This window comes from Leucopleurus acutus, assembly GCF_964270905.1.
Source record: "Leucopleurus acutus genome assembly, chromosome: 16".
Taxonomy (NCBI): domain Eukaryota; kingdom Metazoa; phylum Chordata; class Mammalia; order Artiodactyla; family Delphinidae; genus Leucopleurus; species Leucopleurus acutus.
In genome coordinates this window covers 87,367,980-87,391,867 of record NC_139158.1, presented here as the reverse complement: position 1 = coordinate 87,391,867, position 23,888 = coordinate 87,367,980, and the positions used below count along the sequence as shown (strand labels likewise).

The following is a 23,888-nucleotide window of genomic DNA, read 5'->3' as shown; positions in this document are numbered from 1 at the left end:
GCTTCCGCCCCCGCAACCGACAGGCACTTCCGCCCGAGCGCCGCCGCCGGAAGTGCCTGGCGCGGGGGCCGCCGGGACGGCTCCGCCCCTCCCCGGGTGGCCAGCCGGCGTCCCGTCGGGCGCCACGCGGGGTCAGCGTGGGGTCAGAGGGCCAGGCGCGCTGCGGTTCCGCCGGCTCTTCGGCTCCCCGGCTCCGCGGCCCGGCCGGGCGGGCGCAAGTAAGTCGAGTAGGGCGAGCGGAGCTGGGCCCGGGCCCGGCGGCCGGTCCGCAGTCTGTCCGCGCCGCCCTCCACCCGCACCCATGCGCCCCGCCTCTGAAAGGCGCCCGCGGCGGGCCGGGTGCGAGGCGGGCGGCTCGCGGGGAGACCCGAGCGGAGCGAAGCCCGAGGGGAGCCCGGGCTGGGGAGCGAGGGCTGCGCTCGGGGTGAAGCGGGGCGGGACGGGCCGCCTTTTGCCTGCGAGCGGAGCGCCCTGGCCGGGCCGGGAGTGGGAGCGAGGGCGCCGGGAGCTCCGGGCCAAGGCGGGAGCAGTTGCGGAGGCGAAGGCGGCGGCGGCAGTGCTGGGCTGAGGGAAGGCGGGTCAGGAGGAGCCCCGCTCAGGGCTCCAGCTCTGAGCGGTCAAGCGGGCAGACAGACCCTCTGCCCGTTGAGGGGCGCTGGGGAGGCGTGGTGCGGGCCGGTTCGCCCGTGACCGATCTCGGGTTCTCAGGGCAGGATGTACACGCTGCTGTCAGGCCTGTACAAGTACATGTTCCAGAAGGATGAGTACTGCATTCTGATCTTGGGTCTGGACAACGCCGGGAAGACGGTACGTGCGGTCCCGTGTCAACACCCCTACTCCCCCGCTGCCCCATGGTCCTGTTGGTTTTATGCTTTTAGCTGCATGTTCTGTACCCATACAGGATCCGAACTCCGCTTAAGACCATGGGACAGTTACCGCTAGCTGCTTTAAAAGCAAAACGTTGTTTTGTTTTGTTTCAGTTTAGAGGAATAGGCCCAAGTAGGGGTATTTGTGAAGCAGCCATGAGAAGTCTCCCAGTTCTCACGTCACCCCTCTCTCTGTCTCTCCCCTTAGACCTTCTTGGAGCAGTCAAAGACCCGGTTCAACAAGAACTACAAGGGGATGAGTCTGTCCAAAATCACTACCACTGTGGGCCTAAACAGTAAGGGGGTCCTTTACGGCTGTGGGTTTGAGGGGCAGAGCCCTGAGGATGCTGCAGTGTACAGAGGCCGAGGGTGAGGCCACTGCTCCGGCTCCCACTGGCCCCAGCATCGCGGAGCGCCGGCACCGCCTGGTCCTCCCGGGAGGGCTGGGAGCCCGTGTGTCAGGGACCAAGGCCACAGCCTCACCTGTCTCCTTTTCTTCCCAGTCGGCACTGTGGACTTTGGAAAGGCCCGCCTCATGTTCTGGGACTTAGGGGGGCAGGAGGAGCTGCAGTCTTTGTGGGACAAGGTAAGGTGGGCGGATGCCACATCGACTCCCTGGCCTGCCTGTCGTGCCATCTCTTTAGTTGGCACCGTGGTCTCTTCCTGCCTTTCCTCAGAAGGCCTGGGACTCCCCTTCTTTTCTTCCTGTTGGCGGCTTCCGTCACCCACTTGGTTCCTGAGGCTCGCCTCCATCCCAGTTCCCAAGTCACTCCCCCCAAGAGCAGAGACAAACTCGGTTCCTTTTGGCTTAGAGATTTTGTTGCTGATCAGAACGGGACGAGATGAAGAATGGTCGAGGAGCAGACCTGGGGGAGACGCAACGCCTGTTTGGTGCTCAGCTGCAGCACCGGGGTCTGAGTCTCCCCTACTGGGTCCTCCCTCAGTCCTAGCTTAGGGCCTGTCCTCCATGGTGGCCCCTTCCCCATCAGGGGAGGGTGTCCTCCACGGCCCACAGCACGTGTCTCCTCTTTCGAGGTAGGTTTGAAGCGTTTCTGAGACCTCGAGACTGGAGTCGGTGTTCAGCTCAGCCTGTGCCAGGCACCGGGGTCCAGCAGAGAACAGGGCAGGACAAGCCTCTTCCCTCAGCCCCCTCCCAATGGATTGACGTGGTGGGTTGGGTACAGCCTAGTGCCAGGGGCACTCTGACAAGCTCAGACAAGCTCACCCTGATTCTGGGGGCAAATGTGCCCATCCCAGCACTTGCCGGTGGCTCGCATGCCCTGGTCTTGATTTCTGGTTTGACCCCAGCAGCACGTACCTGGTCACCTTTTCCTTTTTCCTCCCAAAGTGTCCCCCTCGTCCTGACCTCCAGCCAAGAGGACAGGTTCCATCCTGCGGCCAGAAGGTCACTGACAGACCTCCTGTGGCCATTTAAGTTGGACCAAAGCACACCCAAGCTAGGGGCTGTCTGTGCAAACTCTAGACTCACGTGCGAGTGTGAGACAGGTCCTGATATTCTGTCATAGGCAAGGGTCTCGGAGGCAGATGCTGCGGCAGAGGTTGGGGTGCAAGTGTATGGGGGGGGATGCAGGCCTGGGCAGGGGTGGGGTCATCTCAGATGCTGCCCCATGTCGGGCCAAGCTGGCTGGGACTCCATCCCTGTGGCAGGTCACCACGGTGGGCTGCCCTGGGTGGCTGTGACATGGTCAGATGGCTCTTTATGGGTCAGAATGGGTCTTGCAGGAGCCAACAAGGGGATCTGCACTGGATGCGCTGCTTGTCACGGCAGCCAGGCCACGGCCGGTGACAGGTGCACCCGCACACACACGCCTCTGGTTGGGGACTGGCTCCTCCTGAGGGGAAACTGGGTTGGTCGTGCCCCCCCATCCCCCCACCAGCTTCCACATCTGTTGGTGGCGTGGCCTCGTTGCCTCATCACGAGGGGCTAAGCCCCGATCGCTGAGCCTGCCGTCTCGGAGGGACCCTGGGCTGCTCGCGTGCTCTGTGACTCGGGTGGAGTGGGTGCCCTGCCGCCTGCCTACGGCGTCAGGTGCCCCTGCCAGGGTGGGCGCCCTGCTGGCCCCTGTGAGCAGGTAGCACGGAGGTGACCACACCCCTAACCCCAGCTCTGAGTCACCAGGAGGAGTGGAAAGTGGGGCTTCTGCTCCCGCTCTGGATCTGAGCCGCTGTTATGGGGCCTGCCCCCCACCCCCGTGCCATCCGGCACGGTCTGGCGGGTCTTCACTCGCGTGTCCACTACTGTCCGTCCACCCACACCTCCGCTCGTGCCGCACACTGCTGCCCACGGGTCTGTGTGCGTGCCAGCCTCAGGCCAGGTCTGTGGACCAAGCAGACCCCCTGGCGCCCTGCCACAGGGGTGACTTCTGGCCTCTGTCCCTCCAGGCCACAGCCGAGAGCCCTCCAGCGCGAGGCCACAGGTGATATCACCATCAGGGTCTGGGCACGGCGGTTGCCGCGGGCTCAGGGCAGCCCCTTGACCTCCAGGTTGGGCTCACTCTAAGCCCCAGGGGTGCCGCCCCTATCCCTGCCGTTGCTGCCTGGCCGTCACGCGATGCCCGAGGGCGTGGCGGTGGACCTGGGCCCGTCTGCTGGGGCCCGGTTGCACATGGGTTGAAGTCCCCTGCCACCACAGGGGCCCCAGGGGCAGAGCAGTGATTCCCTCACTGGCTCGCTGCAAACCCCACGCTGTCCCCTCCTGCCTCGGAGGCCTCCACGGTTGGGCCGCAGCTCCTGGCCCTGCGTCACCCAGCAGGCTGGCCAGAGAGGCCCCGGGTGTAGGACATGTGGTCTGCAGACCCAGAGGCCACCCGTGTCGGGCTTCCTTCTCTGTAGCGAGTGCAGGTACAAAGGCTTGACTTGTACTGGGGGGGCGGGGACAAGTTGGCGTCATGCCCTGTGGGACATGTGCGTGTTCCCGGTTCTTGGGAAAACGCTGGGCAGGAACTGGAGTGCGCGTGGGGGCGTCACCCGCTCCGCCAGTGTGGGCATTTCTGTACTCTTTTCTGAGCGGAACAAAAGGCTGACTTGCCAGGCCCGTTTCGTGTGTCTGTCCTTTCCCAGGGGTGCTGCCGTTCACCCCCCATAGCTCTCCCCATACCCCGGGCTCTGGTGGTTTTAAGTGTCGGGGTGGCTCCTGTGTGGCCGCTGCTGGGAGGGGACCCAGGGCCAGCCACCCTCCCGGCCCTGGTCCAGCCTGCAGAGCTCCGAGCTCGCTGGCGCTGGCTCAGGTGTTGGTTCTGTCCCGCGCAGGGGGCAGAGCTGCTGTGAATGTTCCGGACTCGCCCCTCGGCGGGCTTTCCGTGGCTTCCCGACGGCAAGCCGCCGCTGCCCCCACCCCCAGGCCTGCTGAGACCCCAAGCCCCAGCCTTCCTCCTCCGGCTGCCGTCAGGCCAGCAGGTGTGGGTGGGTCCTAAGAGCGGAGGCTGAAGCGGTGTTCGGAGCACAGCACCCGGCAAGTGGGTGAGGGAGGTGGCCACCCCAGCCCGGGGGGTCTGGGGCGCCTCTCCACTCTGCCCTCCCTCCCCACCCCCAGGAAGCACCCCAGAAGGGTCTTCCAGCTGGGGGCTGCCTCAAGGTGGCCGGGTGCCTGCGGCTCAGCACCCCGTTCTGCTCCCGCCCAGTACTACGCGGAGTGCCACGGTGTCATCTACGTCATCGACTCCACGGATGAGGAGCGGCTGTCCGAGTCCAAGCGAGCATTCGGTGTGTGCGGCTGGCCAGGCCGCCTCCAGAGCTGGGCTGGGTGGGGGAGGGGGAGGGCACCAGGGCAGGAGGGCCCCGCTGAGTGTGTCCACGCCTCTAGGGGGTCCGTGAGGGCCTGGGGACCTCTGGGCAGAGGCGGACAAAGGGCGCTCACTGCCTCCTCTCTGCTCGCCCCAGAGAAGATGGTCACAAGCGAGGCGCTGGACGGTGTCCCCATCCTGGTGCTGGCCAACAAGCAGGACATTGAGGTGAGCCCCTGGGCCCAGTGGGCCCCACTCCCGGGGGACAGGGCGCCTCTCCCAGGGGAGGGCTGCTGCCTTCCTCAGACACCAGGGCATGGCTGCCCTGGGGGCAGAGCCCCCACCCCACCCCCCGCCAGCCCTCTGGCCGCAGTGCTGCCAGTGGGAGCCTCCTGCTGGGCAGACCCAGGTGAAAGAAAGCTCTGGAAAGAAAATGCAGAGGGACCAGGGTGGGAGTCAGCCCTGACCCCGACCTGTCTGCTGTCCTTGAGCACAGCAGCTGTGCTGGCCTCATCCCCTGGGACCACTGACCACTGGTGGTGCAGGGCCATCCGCGTGGAGGGGGCCCTGAGCACTGCTTCCCTGTAGACCTTCCCTGACACCTGCTCCCCTGAGGCGGCTCGCCAGGCAGGACCCCTCCTGGACGGAGTAGCCCCGGGGTGCCCCCTGCAGCTCTAGGAGCTGCCCTGGGGCCGGGCCTGAGCCTGATCCTCGCAGCCTCGCCTCCCCCAGACTTGCCTCTCCATCCCCGACATCAAGACTGTGTTCAGCGACTGCGCCTCCAAGATCGGCAGGCGCGACTGCCTGACCCAGGCCTGCTCGGCCCTCACGGGGTGAGTGGGGCTTGCCCTGGGCGCCGGGGGCCACGGCTGGCCCCGCCTCACACCCACTGTCTCCACAGCAAGGGGGTGCGCGAGGGCATCGAGTGGATGGTGAAGTGCGTCGTGCGGAACGTGCACCGGCCGCCGCGGCAGCGGGACATCACATAGGCACAGCCGGCCCAGGGCGCCCGCCGCTCGTCCTGAAGAGCTCCTGCTGATTCCGCCGCTGATCCCCCCGGGGGCTGGGTTGGCTTTGCCTTGTGGTGGTTCTACTTTGTTTTTCTTCTAAGACAAACTTTTCTCTGTATCTAGAAAAGCGTAGGCATCCGGAGGCTTCTTCTGCCGAGGGGAGCTGGGGTGGCAGGGACCCCACCAGACCCTCACATCGGGCCTGGGCCCCGCCCCCAAGGCCCAGTTTTGGGGTCCTGGGGTGAGGCCTTGGCAGGCCACCACTCCCTTTGGAGCTGCTGCTCCAGCAGGCCTGCCGGCCTGGACCCTCATGGGGCCTTGTGGGGCAGCTGCTTGGAACTGGGTTTTTCCAGAGGTGTGGGGCCTTTCACAGTGCCCAGGGCTACATCGTGCCCACGGAGGGGGCCGGGGGGCCACGGCTGTCCTCAGCCTCTGTCCCCTCTGATCCTGGAGGCGGACTGGGGGGCTGGTGTCAGCTTCAGGAAGACCTGGGCTTGCCTCCGTCCCTGTCCTGATGCAGCCTCAGGACAGGGCACGGGAGACCTGCCTGGGAGGCTGTGTGCCCCCTCCACTGGCCCAGCCACCTTGTTTTGATCCCCAGCAAGGACGGTAAAGCTAGGCGGTTGTGCTGGGAGTGGGCATCACCCCACCCCCCACCCCCCGCAAGCCTGCCTGCCACCCACCTAGGATGACCACAGTTACCACCTCTGGGGTGGGCTGGTGGTGTGCTGGGCCTGCGCTTCCAGCTGGCGGTGAAGGGCGGGGTCCCCCTCAGGGCTGGGGTGAGCCATCTAGAAAGCCCTTTTCAGGCCTGTGTCCAGGAGCAGAGGCCCTCCAGGCAAGACTGGTCCTCAGGACCCTCCCACACGGCCCCTGCAGGAGCTGCCAACCCCCCATGAGCCTAGCTGTGGGTGAAATAAAGACAGTTGGAGTGGCTCCTGTCCACTGTTCCTCCAGAGGCCTGGTGGCTTCGTGTCTGAGGGTCACAGTCCCAGCTGCTCTCCCCGATGGGGCCCGGGAGGAGATGCTGGGAAAGGGATGAGTCAGGGCTGGGGCTGGGGATCAGCTGCAGGTGATGTGAGTCATGGGGGAGTGGGGGGCTGTGACTCTGCCTTCCCTGGGGCCCTTCCTGGGGGTCAGGCAGAGGGTTCCGGGGCTGGCAGGGGGCTGCCAGGCCAGGACTGGGAGTTCCCCTGGATTGGTGAGTCAAGCCGTCATCCAAACCTGCCCCAGAAGGGAAAAGCGACATTTCCCAGAAAGCGAGTGAGACACGCTGTCCTACCGGGAGGTCTTGGCCGGTCCCTTGCTGGGAAATCCCCTGCTGCTTTGAGGGTGGAGCCCAAAGGAGGGGTAACGAGGGGGACACTTCTCCTGGTGCCCCAGGACACACGGGCTGGCGTGTTGACCACTCCGGGCTGGCTTCTGTTCCACGGTGAGAGCCCAGGGACTGGGCAACCCTCCCTCCACACCATCCTAACCACTGAGAGCACAACTGGGGTGGGGAGGATCACGCAGTGAGGCCTGGGGACGGCTGCCACCCGCTGTCCCCGTCTCCCACAACCCTTCCCCCATCGAGGGTCCGTCCCAGTCGGGGTGGGGAGGGGGGGGAAGGCAGCAGGCCGCGCCCGGGCAGCCTGCCCAGGTGTGACCCCTGCGAGATGTGCCCACTGCGCGCTGGCCAGACACCACACTCGTTTGCCAATCGGCTTTATGAAAAATAAATTTAACGCCACAGGAGCCGGGTCCAAAGCCTCCTTAGGTGCGACTTGCGGGCCGCCCATGCGGGGAGCTCGGGCCGGGAGCGAATAAATAACGGGGAGAGTGCTCAGCGCGTGCGGAGGAAACGCTCGCGGACGCTGCGCTCCAGCCCGCACAACCTGGCCGCGCGCAGCGCCCGCAGCAGCCGCGCCCCCAGCGTCCCGGGCCGCGCCTCTCGGAGCTCCGTGAGCTGCAGCCACAGCCTCCGCCGCAGCGCCGCGCGGTCCTCCCTTTGCGGCGGCGGCGGACTCCGCGCCCTGGGGCCCGCAAGCGCCTGCTGCAGCCGCTGGAGCCTCCTGGGAGAGATGTCCTGGAAAGCTACGAAGTCGATCACGGCGCGCTGGCACTCCTCGGTCCCTGCGGGAGAGAGAGGCGAGGGCGTACCCGACTAGCTGCCACCGCGCCGTGAGCGTCCCTCCACGTTCCGGAGGGACAGGACCGAGGGATCCCCGCGCACTAACGAGTGGATGAGGCGGGAGCCGTGCTGGAGGAGCCGGGGCGACCGCGGGAAACTCGGCCGGCAAGGAGGCGGGGCTCGTGGGCCGATGCCGGGGGTGGGATGCGACGTGAAGGGGACCCGCCACGTTCGCTGCCGTTCCCTCCCGCAAGCCATTTAAGCTCTCGGAGCCTGTTTCCCAAGGTCGGCGGGAAACGGCATCACCCGCCAGCGCTGACGCCCTCAGCCAACGGCATCCCCTAGGCTGTCCCCACCATACTTCCGGAAGCCCTTCCCAGGAGCCCACCGAGGCCTCCGCGCCCCCCGTCCCGCTCACCCGGTGCCCCCGGCTCCAGCGAGCCGAGCGGGAAGCCCGTGCATTTGGTGCACAGGGCATCGTGGAACGGGGAGCCCGGCACGTTGACGGCCAGGCCCAGGGCCGTGCAGTTGCGGTGGGGCTGGCACCGCTCCGAGCTCGAGCTGCTGGCGGAGAAGGTGCCCGGGGAGCACGGTTGGCACTGCGTGTTCTGGCTGGAGGTGCCTGAGGACGAACGCGGAGGCCGGCGTCAGGAGAGCCGAGTTGGCTCCGTTCGGCGGAGGGCCCGGCGCCGCGGCCCCGCCCTGCACCCACCGGGGGCGACCACGCCTGCGCCGGGCGGGCAGGGCTCGTGCTCCAGGCAGAAGCCGGCGTGCGCGAAGAAGCCGGGGCGACAGCGGCAGGCGCGGTTGTGGGTGGCCCCGCACGGCCGCGCCTCCTCCTCGCGCTCCCCGCAGATGACGTTGCAGTATCGGCAGCGCTCCAGGTAGTTCCAGAACTGCGTGTAGTGGCGCGGCGGGCACGCGCCGCACGTCGTGGGGTTGTCCCGGTCGCAAGGTCGCTGCACGAAGGTGCCCGGGGGGCACTTGTCGCACGCCAGCCACTCCCCCGTCTCCGCGTCCCGCCTCGGGTAGGTCGGCGCGCTCGCCGCCGTCCCCCGCGCCGCAAGCGCCAGCAGCAGGGCCGGCAGCGGCCACAGCAGGGGCCTCATGGTCTCGCTGGAGTGGCAGCGGCCTCCCGGGCCGCGTCCTATAAGGGCTGGCTTCGCCACGCCCCCGCGGAGCCCCGCCCCGCCTGAGGGGAGCGGTCGGCCACCTGGGGGCCCAGGCTTTGACCTCTCCCTCCGCAGAGCCCAGTGCCAGGGCGGTCCCGTGCAGGCCACCAGCACCACGAGCAGCTCCTGACCCCGTTACCAGGCCTGGCAACCGGCGGGTGGAGGGGGTAGCGGCTCCTGCTCTGAACAAACCAGGTGCGAGGGAGGCTGCCCAGGCGCCTCCTTCCTTCCAGGCTCCCCCACCCCACCACCGAGGCCGGGCCACACAGACCGCTTCCCAGCAGTGCCGGCAGCTTTATTAGAACCCTGGCCCCTGAGGAACAAGCAGGTCCCTGGAAGGTCCCCGGGACAGAAGGTGCAGGGCTCCCCTCCTTCCTGCTGGGGCTCCACCCACAGGCTGGCGGTCAGGGAAGTTCTGGGGAAGCACCTTCCAGTGGACCCACCCCAGACCCCAAGGTGGCCTCGGGGCCTCTCACAGGGGGCCCAGATCCTGCAGCCGTCTCAGGGGGCTCCCCACGGACACTGGACTGGCCTCCCCGTCAGGTGCGCTCTTGGCCAAGGGGTTTCTGGTATCAGGCCTGGCCCACCCACAGCCGACAGGCAAGTGTCCAGGCTGCGCCCCAGGCAGGGGTGGCCTCAGCCTCCGCAGACCCTGCAGCGCCCAGAGGGTCTCAACGTTCACTGGGGCTCCGGCCAGAAGACCTGCGTGAGGCTCTGCTTTCTGGTGGCAGCATGGCAGGCCGGGCACGTCCTAGAGACCTGTGGAGAGAAGGCGCTGGACACACCTTCCCAGACCCCACTGCCCACCCCAGCCCCTCAGCCCGCCATGTGGGGCAACGCCCAGCAGGCCACATCCACAGGGGACAGGGCCGGGTCCACAGGGTCTGGCTGCCGACCTGGAGGTGCTGTCGCCAACAGGCCCGGCAGCAGTGGAAGTCGCAGGAGGGGCACTGGAAGGGGACCACGTCCTCCGCCCTGCAGCCAGGACACACCAAGCCCACTGCAAGGGGGCTGACGTGAGCGCCACAGGCCTGCTTGGGCTGGGCCCCCACTCCCAATGGTCCCTGCAGCCCCTCCCACGAGACCTACCCCACTCGGACTGTGCCTGCCCGCAGGGGGCACTGGGGGGCTGGCCGGGAGCCCCCGCCCCCCGAGCCGGCCTCTGCGTAAGGAAGGAGAAGCTCTTGCTCTGGGTCTTCCCGGGGGGTTTCTCTGGCAGTGAGGGGCCTGGAAACAGGAGGGAGCGAGTCCGAGGGGTGCCTGGCACTTCCCTGAGGCCCACCCTGCCAGGGCTGAGGGGGGCTGTGGCAACAGGGCGGCAGGAGCACCAGGCAGGCAGGCGGCCCTACCTGTCCCGCGAGCCTCACAGACGAGGTCAGAAGGCGCAGCAGGGCTCCCTTCCCAGGGTCCTGGAGCCTGGGTGCCCAGGTCCACACACGTCTGCCGGAAGCGCTGCTTGTGGTGAGGGCGCACGAACATGCCGAACCCTGCCGGGAGCGCGGAGCATCGCTCAGGCGTGGCCCTGCCGCCCACCCCACTGCCCGCCCCCCCCCGCCCCCCACGCGGGCCACTTGCTCTGCAGCAGGGTCAGGTCCTCAGGCTTGGCGGTGGTGAGTGAGGCCACCACAGCCACCACCTTCTCGAAGTCGTCATCCTGCTTGTAAGTGGTCAGCGCCGCCAGGAGCTGGCTGTAGCCTGTGGCCCCCAGGGCCCGGTGGGCATCTGCCAGGTAGGCACTCACAGCGGGCAGGTGCTTCTTTGCTCCGGGGGCTCCGGACCCCTCAGGAGGCCGGCGGCTGGGGTCTCCTGGTGGGAAGGTAACACATCTCAGTCCACCAGCTTCCCAGCAAATCACATTGGCCTCCCCTGCTCTGGGGGCACAGAACCACAGCGGCTCCAGGAGACTCCTCCCCGCCAGGGTCTTCCCTCTGCTCCTGGCTCTGGTCCAAAGCCTCTTCAGGGACCAGGTACCTGCAGGGAGCAGCCCGGAGGCCAGGTGGGGCCGGCCCTGGTTCAGGTGTTCGTGGGGGTCCAGCTGCCTGGCTGCACCCTGGGACACGGTCAGCTTGGGGTCAGGCTCCCTCCTTCCTGAAGAAACACGGAGACAAGGAGGCGCCCAGCTGGTCCCTGAGGGTCCAGAGCATGACCAGGGAGGGGACGGGTCTGTCCAAGGGGAGACCGGGCCTCAAACTCTCCTCAGACAACTGCTGGAGGCCCCCGACAGGAGGGAGCAGGCAGGCCTCCTCCCCTGCCTTAAACGGGGAGCAGGAAAGTGGGGGGCAGGCACAAGGACACCGCAGTCCAGAAGGGAGCAGAAGGGTGACTTAGGCAGGAATCTCCAACCCCAGGGGCCCCGTGATTCCCGTCCTTGGGGAAGTCTCATCCAGAGATGGGCTCTTCCTTAATAAATGGGGACAGCAACTCCCAGGCTCTAGACGTGCAGGGCCCACTCCAGGTAGAGATGGGGGTGGACGGGGCTCCAGGACCCCTGTGCATACACGACTCCCCAGGCGCAGGTCCTCCTCGGAGGCCCGGGCCATGTGTGTTCTGGGGGCCCACACCTCCCCAAAGTGGGGCCCCCCGCACGGATCTGTCAGCCTCAGGAACAGGGAGGCTGGGCCACATGAAGACCCACTCCAAGGGCCAGGTGCCACCCACCCTCAGGGTCTGGGTTGAGGGTCCCACCCAGGCAGGGCCCGCCTCACCGCTGGGGTCCAGGGCCGGTCGTGCTCCCTGCCTCCGGGGAAGGCCATGCTCGGGCCGGGAGCTGCAGCCTCGGCCCGTCAGTTGGCGGCAGACCTCCTCAAACTGCTGCTTGTGGTGGGGCCGCACGAACTGATAGAAGCCTGTGGGGAGGGGCGGGGTCTGGGCCTGCAGCCACCGCACGGGGTCCCCACCGACACCTCTGCAGGTCAACCGGGGACCCTGGTGGCCCCCAGGCTGGGACCCTCAAGTGGGCAGCCTCTACTGGCCAAGGCACCTTGGAGCAGGCTGTGCTTCTTGGGGTCCTCGGCAAAGAGGGGGCCAAGGTGAGTGGCCAGGGCCGCGAGGTCATCGGTGCTCTTGTACTCCCGCAGGGCCCGGGTAAAGGTGTCGAAGCTGGCCTGGCTCAGCGCCTGCTTCACGGCTGCCATGAACAGCTTGGCCCTGCCTGTGTCCGCGCCGGCTTCTGGCCCCTCCTGCGACACACAGCCGGTGCCTGTCAGGAGGCGCCAACGCTCCCCATCTGCGGGGGCAGCGAGCTGCCGTCGGGGGCTGCTGGGGAGGATGCTTAGCTGGCCTGGCCCAGCTGGCAGGGGACCCCCCGGCTAGCTTCAGCTTAGATGGCCAGGCCCGCTGAGCACCGCAGAGGCAGAGTGCAGGCTGGCGGTGCCTCCTCTGCTGAGGTCCCGGTGCCCACAGCAGGGGACACTTCTCAACACGCCAGGACTTCAAACAGCCCCGTGCCCTACTTGTGCTGCACACCCCAGCCCTGATCCCGGACCCTCGAAAAGGACCCTCCAGGCTCCCAGGCTGCCCCCCAGCTCAGCCCTCAGAGGCCCAGGCCCCTGGCACCTAGGCCACTTCCTCAGTGTCAGTCCCCCGGGCACCACCTGGTTCTTCCCAGAAGCCAAGGGTGGCGGACAGAGGCACTGGCATTTGGGGCTTTCCGGAGTTTCTAGGATGTAACTCAGCTGCTCTTAACTGCTTTCATCCGAGGCTGGGAACGCCACGTGCCTCACACGCAGGCACCTCACCAGCCACGTTCGTGCCAACAGCCCAGCCTGACCTGGGCCAGGGGAGCCAGCCCGGCTGCAGGCCCCACACCAGACCTGCCAAAGGGCCAGGCCTGGCTCCTGCCCAGCTGGGAAGACAGCACCTTCTGTGGATGGAGCCCACGGGCCTGCATGGACCCGACCACCCCACCAAAAAGCAACACAAAACGAAAGGCCCAAATCTGCCAGGTGTGCAGGACTCCAAAGTGTGGAGGGTCTGCCCTGAGGGGGGCGCACTGCCCAGGGACCCCAGTAAGGAGGAGTAGACGTGAGGCAGGCGGTGGCACTGCAGCAAAGGGCACATGGGAACCCCGTGCTGGTTCTGAGAGCTGAGTGGAGGTGAGATGTTCTCACAGTAAAATATCAAAGCAGAAGAGGGACGGGATCAGAGCAGGCCAGGCCCTGGCACAGCATGAGCCTGGCAGGTGGAGGGTGACAGTGGGATCCGCAGAACAAGCAGCTCGTCTGTGAGGAAGTGAATCCAGCCAAACACCGGTGGTGGGGTTGGTGCGGGCCCTGGGTCTGCTGCCCTCCCTCCACCCCTGCACCCACCCTCAGGCCCGGCTGCCCCCTCCCCTGGGCCCCGGCTCCAGCCGGCACACCTGCAGAGCGCCTGCAGAACCTGTCCCCCAGCGGGGACAGCTGAGTCAGGCCACTGGGCAGGTTTGGCCCGCTCACACCTCACACCACCCTGAGCCACACCGGCTGAGGCACCCACCAAACTTCCGCCGTCTGCAGGTCGTCCACATACCGGGCCGCCGACCAGCCTGACCTTCCTCCGCCTGCCACGCTGCTCCTCCGCTGGCCTCTTCTCACGAGGGCCCCACGGGGCGGAGTGGCGGGGGGCCTGAGGGCGACACAGGTGTGTCCCACAGGCCCTCAGGGCCCCGAAGCCCTGACACTGCCCTGGGCGGCAGGGCGGGAGAAGTACCCTCGGCCCCTTGCAGGGAACCAAGTGTGAGAGCAGGTCCCGGGCAGCAGCGTGGCAGTAACTGAAGGGCACCGGCGGGAAGGGATGAGAAACACGAGTGGGGCAGCTGCGCCCTGGGCCTAGAGGGCGGGACAGCAGGGGGCGGGCACTGACGCCCGGCGGGAAGTGGGGAGCTTCAGGTCAGCTGGGGAATTATGGGCTTCTGGACAAAGGCCCCAGGGCAGAAGGTCCTGCCGCAGCTCAGGCTCCCAGAAAGGGCCAGGCTCGGGCACAGCAGGAGCGGGAAGTGAGCGGACCATGTCCAGCACGGGGGTGTGTTGGGGGCCCAGCTGAGGGCGGGGGGCTGTGCCGGGGCGGGGCACGCACACAGCACCACCACGCATCTGCTGAGACCCCCCTGCCCTCCCGACCAGCAGGTGTGCAGGGGTGAGCACGGTGGTGCCTGAGCCCAGGTGGGCCGAGCCATCCGTGTCCCCCCCCAGGGAGCCCGGCCCCCGCACCTCCTCCTCCGCGGGCAGGGCCTCGTCCCCAGGCCCCTCGGCCAGCTGCTCGCTGTGTTCCAGGGCGGCCAACAGCCCCACGGGCCTCCGCCGGGCCTGGACGGCTTCCTGCTGGTACTCCACACAAAGGCTGCCCTCGGCGTCCCCGGCGACCAGCAAGCCTGCGGGAGCACGCGTGGGTGACGAAGTCCACCACCGCCTGCTGGGCACTCTAGTCGTCGGCCCCAGCGTGCCACCAGCCTGCGGGAGGCACCCCGCCCTCCACCCTGTGGGGCCCCAACCGGCCGTGTCGCCCAGCCACACGCACCCGTGTGTCTGCGCCTCAGGCTAGGGACGTGCACATCCAGACTTGTGGCCTTCCTGGTGCGGAGGGGGCCGGGTGACACGGCCACCGAGGCAGTGCCTTCTCCTTCGCCCAGACTCGGAGCAGCAGCTCGGGGGGCCAGCATGGGCATCTAGATGTTCACAGGAGGTTGTGGAGGTCCCGCCCTGCTCCTTCCCCTGGGCGGGACACGAGGGTACAGCCAGCTAGCGCTAAGACTCACGGTTCTCTGAGCGATGCGGAAGAACTGGGCCACATCTCGGATGACGTGGCCGAAGCTGTCGTACACCTTGACGTGGGGACGCACCCAGGAGGGCAGCTGGGCTCTGGCGTCCGCGGAGCTGAACCTGCAGGGCGGTGGGGCCGTCAGCCCGGGAGCCCCGCCTGCCTCGGAGCCCAGCTCCCTGGCAGACTCACCAGAGGGAAGAGCCGGTGTCCGGGGGCAAGGGCTCTGGCCCGAGAGCACCGGCGGGGAGGGGGTGGGGGGAGGGCGGGCCTGCACCTGTGGTCGCAGAGGAAGACAGCCCCGTAGTCATGGCGATGCCGGATCACCCGCCCAATGGCCTGGTTCACAGCCCTGGATGCCTGCTGCCGGTACCAGTCGTGCCCGGAGAGGAACTGCAGGGCCAGGGCGGGGGGCTGCCTCAGCCACGGGGGCTTGAGCACCACCTGCCCACCCTCAGCCGCACAGCCTCTCACCTGGTCCCGGGCCCCATTCTGGCCCTTCATCTCATCCAGGAACTGCATCTTGAGGACAACCCGGGGGTCCATGCGGGGCGGGTATGGGAGGCCCGTGACGATCACTCCACGGCCATTCGCATCTGCGAAGTCCAGCCCCTCGCTGGCCTGGGAGGCAGCGGGCACTCTTTTCCCCCATCTGCCTCCACTCAAGCCCAAGACCTTCCCTAAGGGCCCACCCATGCCTGGGCCCTCACAGCCCCACGGCCCCCAGGATGGGCAGGGTGGGAGAGACCTCCAACTTCGAACCAGGCTGTACCTGGGGTCCACCGCTCCCAGAATCCCACAGCCAACTTCTTTTTCTCAGCACCTCCTCCGGCCCACCTGCCCACTGCCCATGCGTGGGCCCCAATGCCCAGCCTAGGACCCGAGGGCCGGCCCTACACGACCAGCAGGGCCACACCCTCCTGTGTCTGCTGGACATGGGGCCTGAGGGAGGTGACCAGCCTCTCCTGCCCACGGTGCGGCCCCCCTCAGGCACAGGTTCCAGGCGGGGATAAGGAGCCAGGTGTGTGGGACCTGGACCTCAGAGGCCTCACCTTCCCCCGGCACACAGCCAGGAAGGTGGCCCCACTGGACCCGGGGGCGGCGACTCTCGTGTAGAAAGCCTCCATCACCTGGAAGGGGAGGCTGGTCAGCCCGGCCTGGCCCCTCGCCTCCTTGAGCAAGACCTCAGAAATCACCCTGCAAGACGAAGCACCGTCCGAGCCAGGAGGCAGGCCAGCAGGGCTGCAGCAGCACCTTTGTGGCATGGGCTCCCAGGCTGACCCGGAGCCAGCACCCAGTGCCTGCCTGCCGTGCCCAGAACACCCAGGGGCCCCGGGGCTGCGGGGTGGGCGCAGAGCTGCTGCCATCGTCCCCAAGCCCCAACTTCCTAAAAGGCCAGCAGGATCTTGGCCACACACACCCTGGGGCTGCCAGGGGGAGGGAGCCCCGGTGACCCAGACCTCAGAGAAGCCTCCTTTGGTCCTCGGCTCCACGAACAGGGGCTTCAGGGCCTCCAGCTTCCTGGCAAAGTCGCGGGCCTACGGGAGGAGGCAGAGAGGGAATGCCCGTCACGCCTTCTCAAAGACACGCGGCCCAGCCCTGCCAGACCCTTGGCTGTTTGGGGCTCCCTCCCGCCCCCAGAAGACACTGCAAGGAGGGACTCACCCTCCAGAACTCCAGGCTTTTCTCCATGACGGGGTAGGAAGGGAAGAAGACCAGGAGCCCATGCGGGACCACACGGGCGATGTTGCCTGCAAGCACCGTGGCCAGCTCAGCAGCAGAGGACCCCTCCAGCCCCAGGAAGACCAGGCAGGACAGGGAGTGGAGCGGGGGCGGGCGACCTCGCAACAGGGCAGGGGCCCAGGAATGGACAGCATGGGCACTCACCCAGTGCCTTCCCCAGGGACGACAAGCACTCGTCAGAGAACCTGCAAGGAACCGGGGGGCTGTTGCCATGAGGGGCCTGGCACTCGGCCACCCGCCTCACCCGCCAGGCGCCCTACCGTTTGTCAAAGGCGGAGCTCAGCTGGGCTCCGTCGGGGCCTTTAGGGACAATCCCCACCCAGATCTGGTGCTTGTCGATGACGTGTGGGTTCTCCAGGCAGACTGGGAAAGGGCTGGAGGGAGGCAGGGGGTAGCCCCTGTGAGATCCTGAACCCCAGCACCCCGGCAGCCCAGGGCGGGGGGCTGGCTTCGGGACCCCCCCCCGGGGGGGGCCAAGGGTCAGCACTTACATCTGCATCTCCTGGGTGAAGGAGGACACGGGGGCCAGTGTGCCGCTGGTGAGGATGAGGGTACGGACGCCCTGGTGGACCAGCTCACGCATGCTGTGGCCAGGGCTGAAGCACCAGTAGCTCAGCACCTTCCCTGCGGGGGGCGGGGGCACGTGTGTGAGGCCCAAGCCGCCTGCCCAGCAGCCATCGTGTGTCCCCCAAGGCGGTGCTGGGCCCTGGGGCCCAGGTGCACAAGTCTTCCCCGGGGGTCCTGCCCGCCCTCCCTCGGGGTCCCAGGAGCAGGAAGCAGACCAGAGAAGCCCACCAGCATCCTGGCGCCGGGGGAGGGGGACGCTGAAGTCACTTCCAGAGAGGTCAGCCTACCCCAACCCTAGTCCTTGTGGCTCAGTGAGGAGCCGGCCTCCCCGTGCCTGTACTCCGGGTGGGACTGCAGAAGAGGGAGGGGCAGAGGCCCACAGCCCCTGGAGGCAGGAAGCCAGGGGCGACCTCCTACACACGTCCTGCCCAGCCAGGGAGGATGCCAGAGCACGGCCTGCAGGCAGACACGCCAGCCCTCCCATGCGCTCCCAGTGGCTCTGGAAACAGGAGATGGAATAGCACAAGCGGATGCTCAAACTGTGACTCTCGGGTCAAGACCACGTCACAGGTCAGCAGGGACACTTCCCACAAAAGAGCAAACCACTTTCTGGGACCAGAGAAGCCTTTCCAACTTCTGGGATGGGACCTGCCCCCCTCAGTGGGGAGGATGGAAGCGCGGCTCTGAGTCCACAGTGTCCTGGGCCAGCCCTGCACCAGCAAGGACAGGAGTGACCATGGAGGACACTGGGGAGCCAGGAGCCCGCTCTCGGGGTGCTCTGGCTTCTCTGTCCAGCGGGGGTCTGGGGGCCAACCCCCGTGGAAACTCCAGGCAGGCCCCGGGCCGCCGGGCCCTCGGAGGTCTCTCACTTTGACAGCTCTGACTCTTAGAGGGCAGGTGGGGAATCACCTGGAGAAGGCTGGACCGACAGGCGGCTGGGAGCCCATAGCTGGACGGGGCACCGCCCCAGGGGGAGCATGTCGCAGCCACCTGAGGTGCCGTACCTTGCTTTCTGGCTGCCGTGGCGTTCCAGGCATCTGACCGCTGAGCCGTCCTCCGGTGACCAGCATCAGGGTGGATGTGCACCTGGAGAGGTGGAATGGATAGGTGTCCTAGGCCCCACTCGGGAGCCCCCATCCTGGAGGCAGCCCCACCTTGTGAGACCGCGGCCTGGGAGCTCCCCATCCAGGAAGCAGACCCACCTTGTAGGACTGACACCCCGGCCCCACCACGGCACTGGGGCCACCTTCAGCAGGGTCCACGCCAAACACGATCTGAACAGCAGAGATGAGGGAAAAAGTCAGCAGGACACATTAGAGGCTGCCACTCCTGCTGAGTCCCTCCCACACAGGACAGATGGACACTCAGGACACAGCCACCACCTGCCCCTGCTTCCAAGCCAACAGCGTCCCTGGGGCAGGACCCCAGGCTAAGGAGCCGGAGCTGCCTGTCCCCTCCCCTCAGGGGCCCCGCGCACTAGAGACACAGCCGCCCTGCAGGCCCCTCCTCGGCAGCCAGTCCAAGGCTGTCACGGGGACCAAGTCCAGGTCAGCAGCCCGCCCTCTCCGCTCTCCCCTAGGGCTGGGTCAGGGGATAGGGGAAAGGAACCCCGTTTACATGGAGAAGTAATAGGATGAAATTAATACCTAAGTACAATAAGCAGAATTGTACTCTTAGCCAATGCAACGAGCCAAGAAAAAACCACAAGAGGGATAAATATGGGGGCAGAAGATACAACACACTAGCCGTTACAAACAACAGGCCCATCTACTTAGAAAATCCAGAAAACCAAACAACAAACTTTTAGAACTGAAAACTTAGTAAGATAGGTTCACACAAGACCAACAAATAAAAGTCAACACTTTTCTGGCACACAAGCACCAGTGAGTTAAAAAGACCCCTTTCACAACAGCAACAAAAAGTATGTAACACTGGAGATAAAGCAAGAGACAGACGTCACTTCCTCCGGAACAGTCTGTGAGGTCGCCCTGGAGAACAGAGCCCCGGCTCTCCCCACAATAACCCGAAAGTCCAAGGCATCCCGACCAAAGCCCAAGAGGCTCCTCACAGAAAGGGAACACTCTGACTCTGACACTCGGCTGGTAGAAACAAGGCCAAGACACGTTCAGAAGGGACGGCGTGTTCCACAGCCCCGTGTCTTCACGTCACTCCCAGGCGCCTTCTGCTGGGTTAGAGGCTGAGGCTGAGGCCACGACTTCTACCCGGTGTCCGTGAAAACAGAGAAGACCGGCACCACCAGCACCCATGGGCAGGAGCCTCACCCACCAAATCTTCCTACAAACAGGAAAGGCCTTGGAAGCCCGGATCAGCAGCCTGTTCTCAGCAAACTCCTGCCAGGCCCAGGGGATGTGGGCGCATGGTCGGGAGGAGCAGCGGGCACCCCATGGCCCTGCACGTGAGGGCCCAGAAGCACGGCCTGCGGGTACAGTGCAGCCTGTTAAGTTCCAAGGGCGAGAGGAGCTTCGAGAACCACTTTCCTCGTCCAGACAGCAAAACACCTGGCCTCGCGATTCACCAAAGTGTCCGCCTGCAAGGGCGGAACCACACACACTGGACCTGATCCCGGAGCGGAGGCCACACCGCCTGGTGAGGCCACTCTGGGGCCATGGCTTCCCCTGCAAACCCCTGCACTGTGGCCCCAGAGCGGCCCTCACACCTCAAGGGATGGCCAGGAGTTGCAGACAGCGGTGTGGCTGCCCTGTGTCCAAGTGCCAGACACGGGTGGGCGGCGGCGAGGAGGTGGCAGGCACGGGTGCAGCTGTAGCCCTGGGGGAGCCCGCTGCAGCCCCCCTCCCCGGCTTGGGCTCTGCTGCCTGCCCACGGCCGGCTCTGCACTCCACCCTGGGGGCTCCGTCCCAACTGTGAGGCGGGGATGGGGCTGGAAGAGCAGCCGGGGTCACGGAGAAGAAGGAACATTCTAGCGTGGCATCCTGCAGGCCCGGGCTCTGCCCCCCTCCTTCCATCACTTCCGGCCGGGGCAGCGAGCGTCCCAGGCCTCTGCCCCCCGGGCGGTGACCCACCAGTACTGCTGGGTCTCCAGGGAGTCCCGAGCCCCAGCTGTGGCGCCCCGGCCCTGCCCTGGAGGCCCTGTCCCTTCCAGGCGGGCCCTCCCTCTGTGGCGCCCTCTGCCCGTCCTCCCGCCCTCCTCAAGGGTCCCTGCAGCTGAACAGGCCGGCAGGGCGGGGCACCCTCGCTTCCGGGCCTGCACGGTCCCTCCCTGCTCCATACTCTCTGGAACCCGAACACCACTAACCCCATTGGGTTGGAATTTCCCTTAGCAGCTGCTCTAAGCAGCCCCTGGCGGGTGACTCAGCTTCCTCTGCTGCCCAAGCTGCCTACGGGCCATATTTGCGCACCAGCCTGTCATGTTCCCTCCAGCTGGAGGAAGTGTGACCCAGCAGGTGCTCACCCCACATCCCATCATGATGAGCACCTGTGAGTGCGGTCAGGGGCCCCGGGGATGCCGCCCTGCACAGGCCGACCGCAGGCCTGGCGGGCAGTGTGGAAGGTGTCATGTAGCCGTGGAAGCACCGCGAGGGGTGGGGAGAGACAAGGAGGGGGCGACAGAGTGACGCGCTGCAGGGCAGGTCACCCAGGGCCTCGAGCCCACTGAGCCTGTCTGCAGCCAGGAGCACCCCACTGTAACCCCGTGCAGCGTGCGCAGCCACGCACGTGCCACACGGGGCCTCGGGTGCCCCGGTTTCCCCAGGACCAAGAGCCGCCGAGGGGCCTCTGCAGAAAGGCCCAGCGAGGAGGCCCCGCGAGGCGCAGGAGGGGCTGGAGTGCCCGGAACCTTCAGACTGGCGCTCAGCGGCCAGCTGGGCAGCCACGCAGCCAAAGGCAGGCAGGCCCTGGCCTGTCCACTTGAGCTGAGGAAGCGGCTCAGCTGGGCCCGAGGAGGACAGCTGGACACACGGGACGGCACGTCAGGGGCAGGAAGTGGTCACATCCAGAGGCCCTGAGGCGTGTGACAGCTCCCCTGGTCGCCTGGCCTGGGGAAAGTGGGGTCTGCACGTGGCAGAGGAGGGGCTCGGTGAGCCCTGGAGGCTGCCCCTACCCCCAAGCGGATCCCAAAGCCCAGATTGAGGCCGGCCTGGCCCAGAGGACCTGCAGACCACCCACTGACTCCAAACACCAGCCCCAGGCCCCACCTAGTGGGCGTCGACGGGACACACTCACCCCTCGTCTCAACACCCGCTGGGCGAGGCGGGCCCAGCAACGCAACAGGGGCTGGGGGACAGAGTCCACGCCCCCCGCTCCAGTACGGGCTTCTGCATTAACTTTCCCCTGAAACGCTGTGTCAGCGAGAAACTGGAGAACAGGCGGCAGCTGGCTGGGCAGGAGCCGCTGGGCCTGTCTGAAAACTGGAGGGACCTGCCAGACTCTCACCCTAGGCGCCCCGCCCCCGCCTGGCCCCCCCCCACCCCCCGCCTGGCCCCGCCCTCAAGGCCTGCGGCGGTGCTGGGGCGAGAGGAAACCAGCCCTGCAGCGCGGACTTGAAGCGTGTGCTGGGGGAGCCTCATCCTTCCCCGCGTCTAGAATCTTCCGCAGCTCTGCAGAAGGAAGCCCCGCCAGCTTCCACCGGGAAAGGAAAGGAGGTACCACATCCTCGTGGCGGCGGTCCCCACCTGGATGATGTCTGCCAGCTTCTGCAGCCCTGCCGTGTTGGTGAACAGCCCCGCACCTGTAGGGGCAGCGGGTGCTGACCGTCCACTGGGCTCTCTCCAGCTGAGGGGCCCTCAGAGGGCAGCCTCTCCCTGTCTTCCCAGTGGGTCTCCCGCGGGTCAGTGGGACAAGCGCGGCTCTGCAGCCAGATAAGGCTGGGGCTGCCCAGAGCCCAGGAGCCTGGCAAGGCTGGGCGCCCCCGGTCAGACCAGAGGGCTCCGTGGCACAGCCTCTGGAAAGCGGGCCCATGGAAGCCCTCTGGGCAGAAACAGAGCGCAGGAGGTTTGGGGGAGAGGATGGTGGGGCCCACAGCTCACTGCCCCACCCACGCCCCTCACCGCTCTTTCCTAAAAGGGGCTGAACAGGGAAGGCCGCTCTTTACAGGACACACGCCACCAAACATGCTAAGATCTCAACATCCGAATCAGAAAGGCAGTTCCATGGGCCAAATTCCTGTCAGGCTGCGCCCTTGAGTAAGGAGTCAGCCACAGGGCACACGGTGGCCGGGGACTCACGTCCTGCCAGGTGTTGGATGATCTGGTCCAGGGAGTCAAGGATGCAGCCCTTGGTGTGAAACGTGATCTGGGCTTCGGCAAACAGCTCAAAGATGTAGCTACGAGGAAAGAGGCAGCTCAGGCCTGGCAGGAGATGAGGCTGCACTTTGGGAACCTAACAGCCAAAAGCATTTTAAGTTTCCTTCATCCAGAAACAAGCTCTGGGCCTCCAGGGAGGCCCAAACCTGGAGGTGAAAGGCCTCTCCCCTCAGGAGCCTCAGCGGGGAGGACAGTGGCCTGCAGGAGACTGGCGTACCCAGAACAAGGCCTGGGCTCGGGGCTCGGGCTCCGCATGGGGGCCAGGAGGAGGTCATCAGGGCCTCCCTGAGGTGGTGGCTCTGGGCAGGGCACCCAAAAGGCAGTTCTGGAGAGTCGGGAGGGAGGGTGGGCAGTGGAAGCTGCAGAGGAAGCCCTGTGGGTGTGGGAGCCAGGGAGGCGTCAGGGCCATTTGGGAAGCAACCGGGCCCTGTGAGGGCCTGAGCAGAGCGGAGCAGATGGGGCTCAGGGACAAGGCAGGCGGCCCAGCGCTCCAGAACATTCCCTGCCTCGACAGACCTGGGCCTGGGTCCCAGCGCAGCTGGCAGTGGTGCACCGAGGAGAGTGACACCTGCCCCAGGCCACCATCCCATGGGGAACAAACCCTGCGGCTCGGAGGCCTGTGGGACGTTCAGACGTTCCAGGTGACTTTTCGTCCTAACAGAAGGTGGCACGGAGGCAGGTGCCTCGTTCTAAAAGGCAACTGCAGTGCAGACAGAGAGGTGAACCAGAGGAGAGGGTGGCGGTGCCAACACTCTCAATGACCAAACCCTCCCGGACCTCCAAGACGGAAAGACTCTCTGGATTTTGACCCAGTGACATTCCAGGCCACGTGGGGTGGAATGCTGCAGGGACAGAGCCCAGCACAGCCGCCTGCTAGGTCTCTCACCTCCCAGGCTTGGTGACGCCGCCGTCACCTCCAGGCAGCTCCACGGCGTCGATGGCCCCCTCCAGACGAAGCAGGATCGCTGTGGGGTTAGAGGCTCTCAGGGCGGGGCTGTGGGGGGCAGGCCACGGCAGGTGGGGGGAGGGGCACCTACTCTTCAGCTTCGCGAGGTCCTCCAGCTCCAAGTTCAGCCCTGGGCAAAGGAAAGCGCAAATGCACAAGTCTGCATCCTTCTAATTCCACCACCCTGTCCTAAGGAGCCAGGATGCTGGTGTGGAGGGCAAGACACTGACAGAAGAGGCTCTGAACCCACACGGCTGGAACTTGACCTGGAAGCAGCAGCCTGAGCTGAGGGGGGCGGTCACCTTCAGAGAGACCCTGTGGCTATGCACATGGACATGGTTCTGAGCTACGTTTTCCTGGTGACCAATGGGCTCCGTTTTCCACGTGCACACTGGCCATCTGTGTGCCTCTCAAGAAGCGTCTATTCATAACTTTCGCCCATTTTTCAACTGGGTTGGGTTGTCTTTTTGTTGAGTCGTTAAAAGGTTTCCTCCCTATTTTAGATACAAATCCTTTATCAGATATGTTATTTGCAAAAAATTCTTCCTGTTCCGTGGGGTGTCTCTGCTTTCTTGATGGTGGCCTCTGGCGCACAAACGTTTTTGGTTTTGTTAAGTCCTGTTTATCTATTTTTTCTCTGGGTGCTTGTGCTGTTGGTGTTACTTCTAAGAAGCTGCCGCCTAACGCAGGGTCATGGAGATTGACACCTGAATAAC

The 23,888-nt window shown here is 66.1% G+C and overlaps 3 protein-coding genes across 5 annotated transcripts in view; 1 reads left to right on the top strand and 2 right to left on the bottom strand.

The window, feature by feature from the left end:
* The first annotated feature begins 150 nt into the window (after nt 1-150).
* On the top strand, nt 151-5,957 carry ARFRP1 (ARF related protein 1). 3 transcript variants are annotated; one of them, XR_014326833.1, is made up of 8 exons: nt 151-218; nt 709-807; nt 1,075-1,162; nt 1,370-1,452; nt 4,508-4,589; nt 4,772-4,837; nt 5,342-5,442; nt 5,511-5,538. XR_014326833.1 is itself a non-coding variant. In XM_082858070.1 (8 exons), the coding sequence occupies exons 2-8, from the start codon at nt 715-717 to the stop codon at nt 5,596-5,598; spliced, it is 606 nt and encodes a 201-aa protein (XP_082714196.1). In that variant the 5' UTR covers nt 151-218; nt 709-714; the 3' UTR covers nt 5,599-5,957. The 3 variants fall into 3 exon arrangements, 2 of the variants coding, with proteins under 2 accessions (XP_082714196.1, XP_082714197.1); XM_082858070.1 differs by having other exon boundaries at nt 4,767-4,837; nt 5,511-5,957; XM_082858071.1 differs by lacking the exon at nt 709-807 and having other exon boundaries at nt 161-218; nt 4,767-4,837; nt 5,511-5,957.
* Nucleotides 5,958-7,333: 1,376 nt separating this feature from the next.
* TNFRSF6B (TNF receptor superfamily member 6b) lies at nt 7,334-8,841 on the bottom strand (the record flags this gene model as incomplete). Its single annotated transcript, XM_082857088.1, has 3 exons — nt 7,334-7,734; nt 8,151-8,354; nt 8,445-8,841. 3 exons carry the CDS (start codon nt 8,839-8,841, stop codon nt 7,445-7,447), a joined length of 891 nt encoding a protein of 296 aa, XP_082713214.1. The 3' UTR covers nt 7,334-7,444.
* Nucleotides 8,842-9,205: 364 nt separating this feature from the next.
* RTEL1 (regulator of telomere elongation helicase 1) overlaps nt 9,206-23,888 on the bottom strand; it is a 28,157-nt gene continuing 13,474 nt past the window's right edge. Inside the window, exons 11-36 of the mRNA XM_082856982.1 lie at nt 23,264-23,302; nt 23,113-23,191; nt 22,149-22,246; nt 21,597-21,652; nt 18,150-18,221; nt 17,952-18,033; nt 16,872-17,004; nt 16,641-16,754; nt 16,525-16,565; nt 16,303-16,388; nt 16,098-16,175; nt 15,690-15,767; nt 15,112-15,258; nt 14,915-15,030; nt 14,636-14,759; nt 14,398-14,545; nt 14,091-14,251; nt 13,378-13,506; nt 11,885-12,083; nt 11,610-11,750; nt 10,876-10,992; nt 10,438-10,710; nt 10,254-10,391; nt 9,994-10,131; nt 9,801-9,904; nt 9,206-9,663 (exon numbers count right to left, since the gene is read on the bottom strand). Of these exons, the coding sequence (XP_082713108.1) occupies nt 9,583-9,663; nt 9,801-9,904; nt 9,994-10,131; nt 10,254-10,391; nt 10,438-10,710; nt 10,876-10,992; nt 11,610-11,750; nt 11,885-12,083; nt 13,378-13,506; nt 14,091-14,251; nt 14,398-14,545; nt 14,636-14,759; nt 14,915-15,030; nt 15,112-15,258; nt 15,690-15,767; nt 16,098-16,175; nt 16,303-16,388; nt 16,525-16,565; nt 16,641-16,754; nt 16,872-17,004; nt 17,952-18,033; nt 18,150-18,221; nt 21,597-21,652; nt 22,149-22,246; nt 23,113-23,191; nt 23,264-23,302 (2,972 nt within the window). The 3' untranslated portion in view covers nt 9,206-9,582. The remainder of the gene's footprint in view (nt 9,664-9,800; nt 9,905-9,993; nt 10,132-10,253; nt 10,392-10,437; nt 10,711-10,875; nt 10,993-11,609; nt 11,751-11,884; nt 12,084-13,377; nt 13,507-14,090; nt 14,252-14,397; nt 14,546-14,635; nt 14,760-14,914; nt 15,031-15,111; nt 15,259-15,689; nt 15,768-16,097; nt 16,176-16,302; nt 16,389-16,524; nt 16,566-16,640; nt 16,755-16,871; nt 17,005-17,951; nt 18,034-18,149; nt 18,222-21,596; nt 21,653-22,148; nt 22,247-23,112; nt 23,192-23,263; nt 23,303-23,888) is intronic.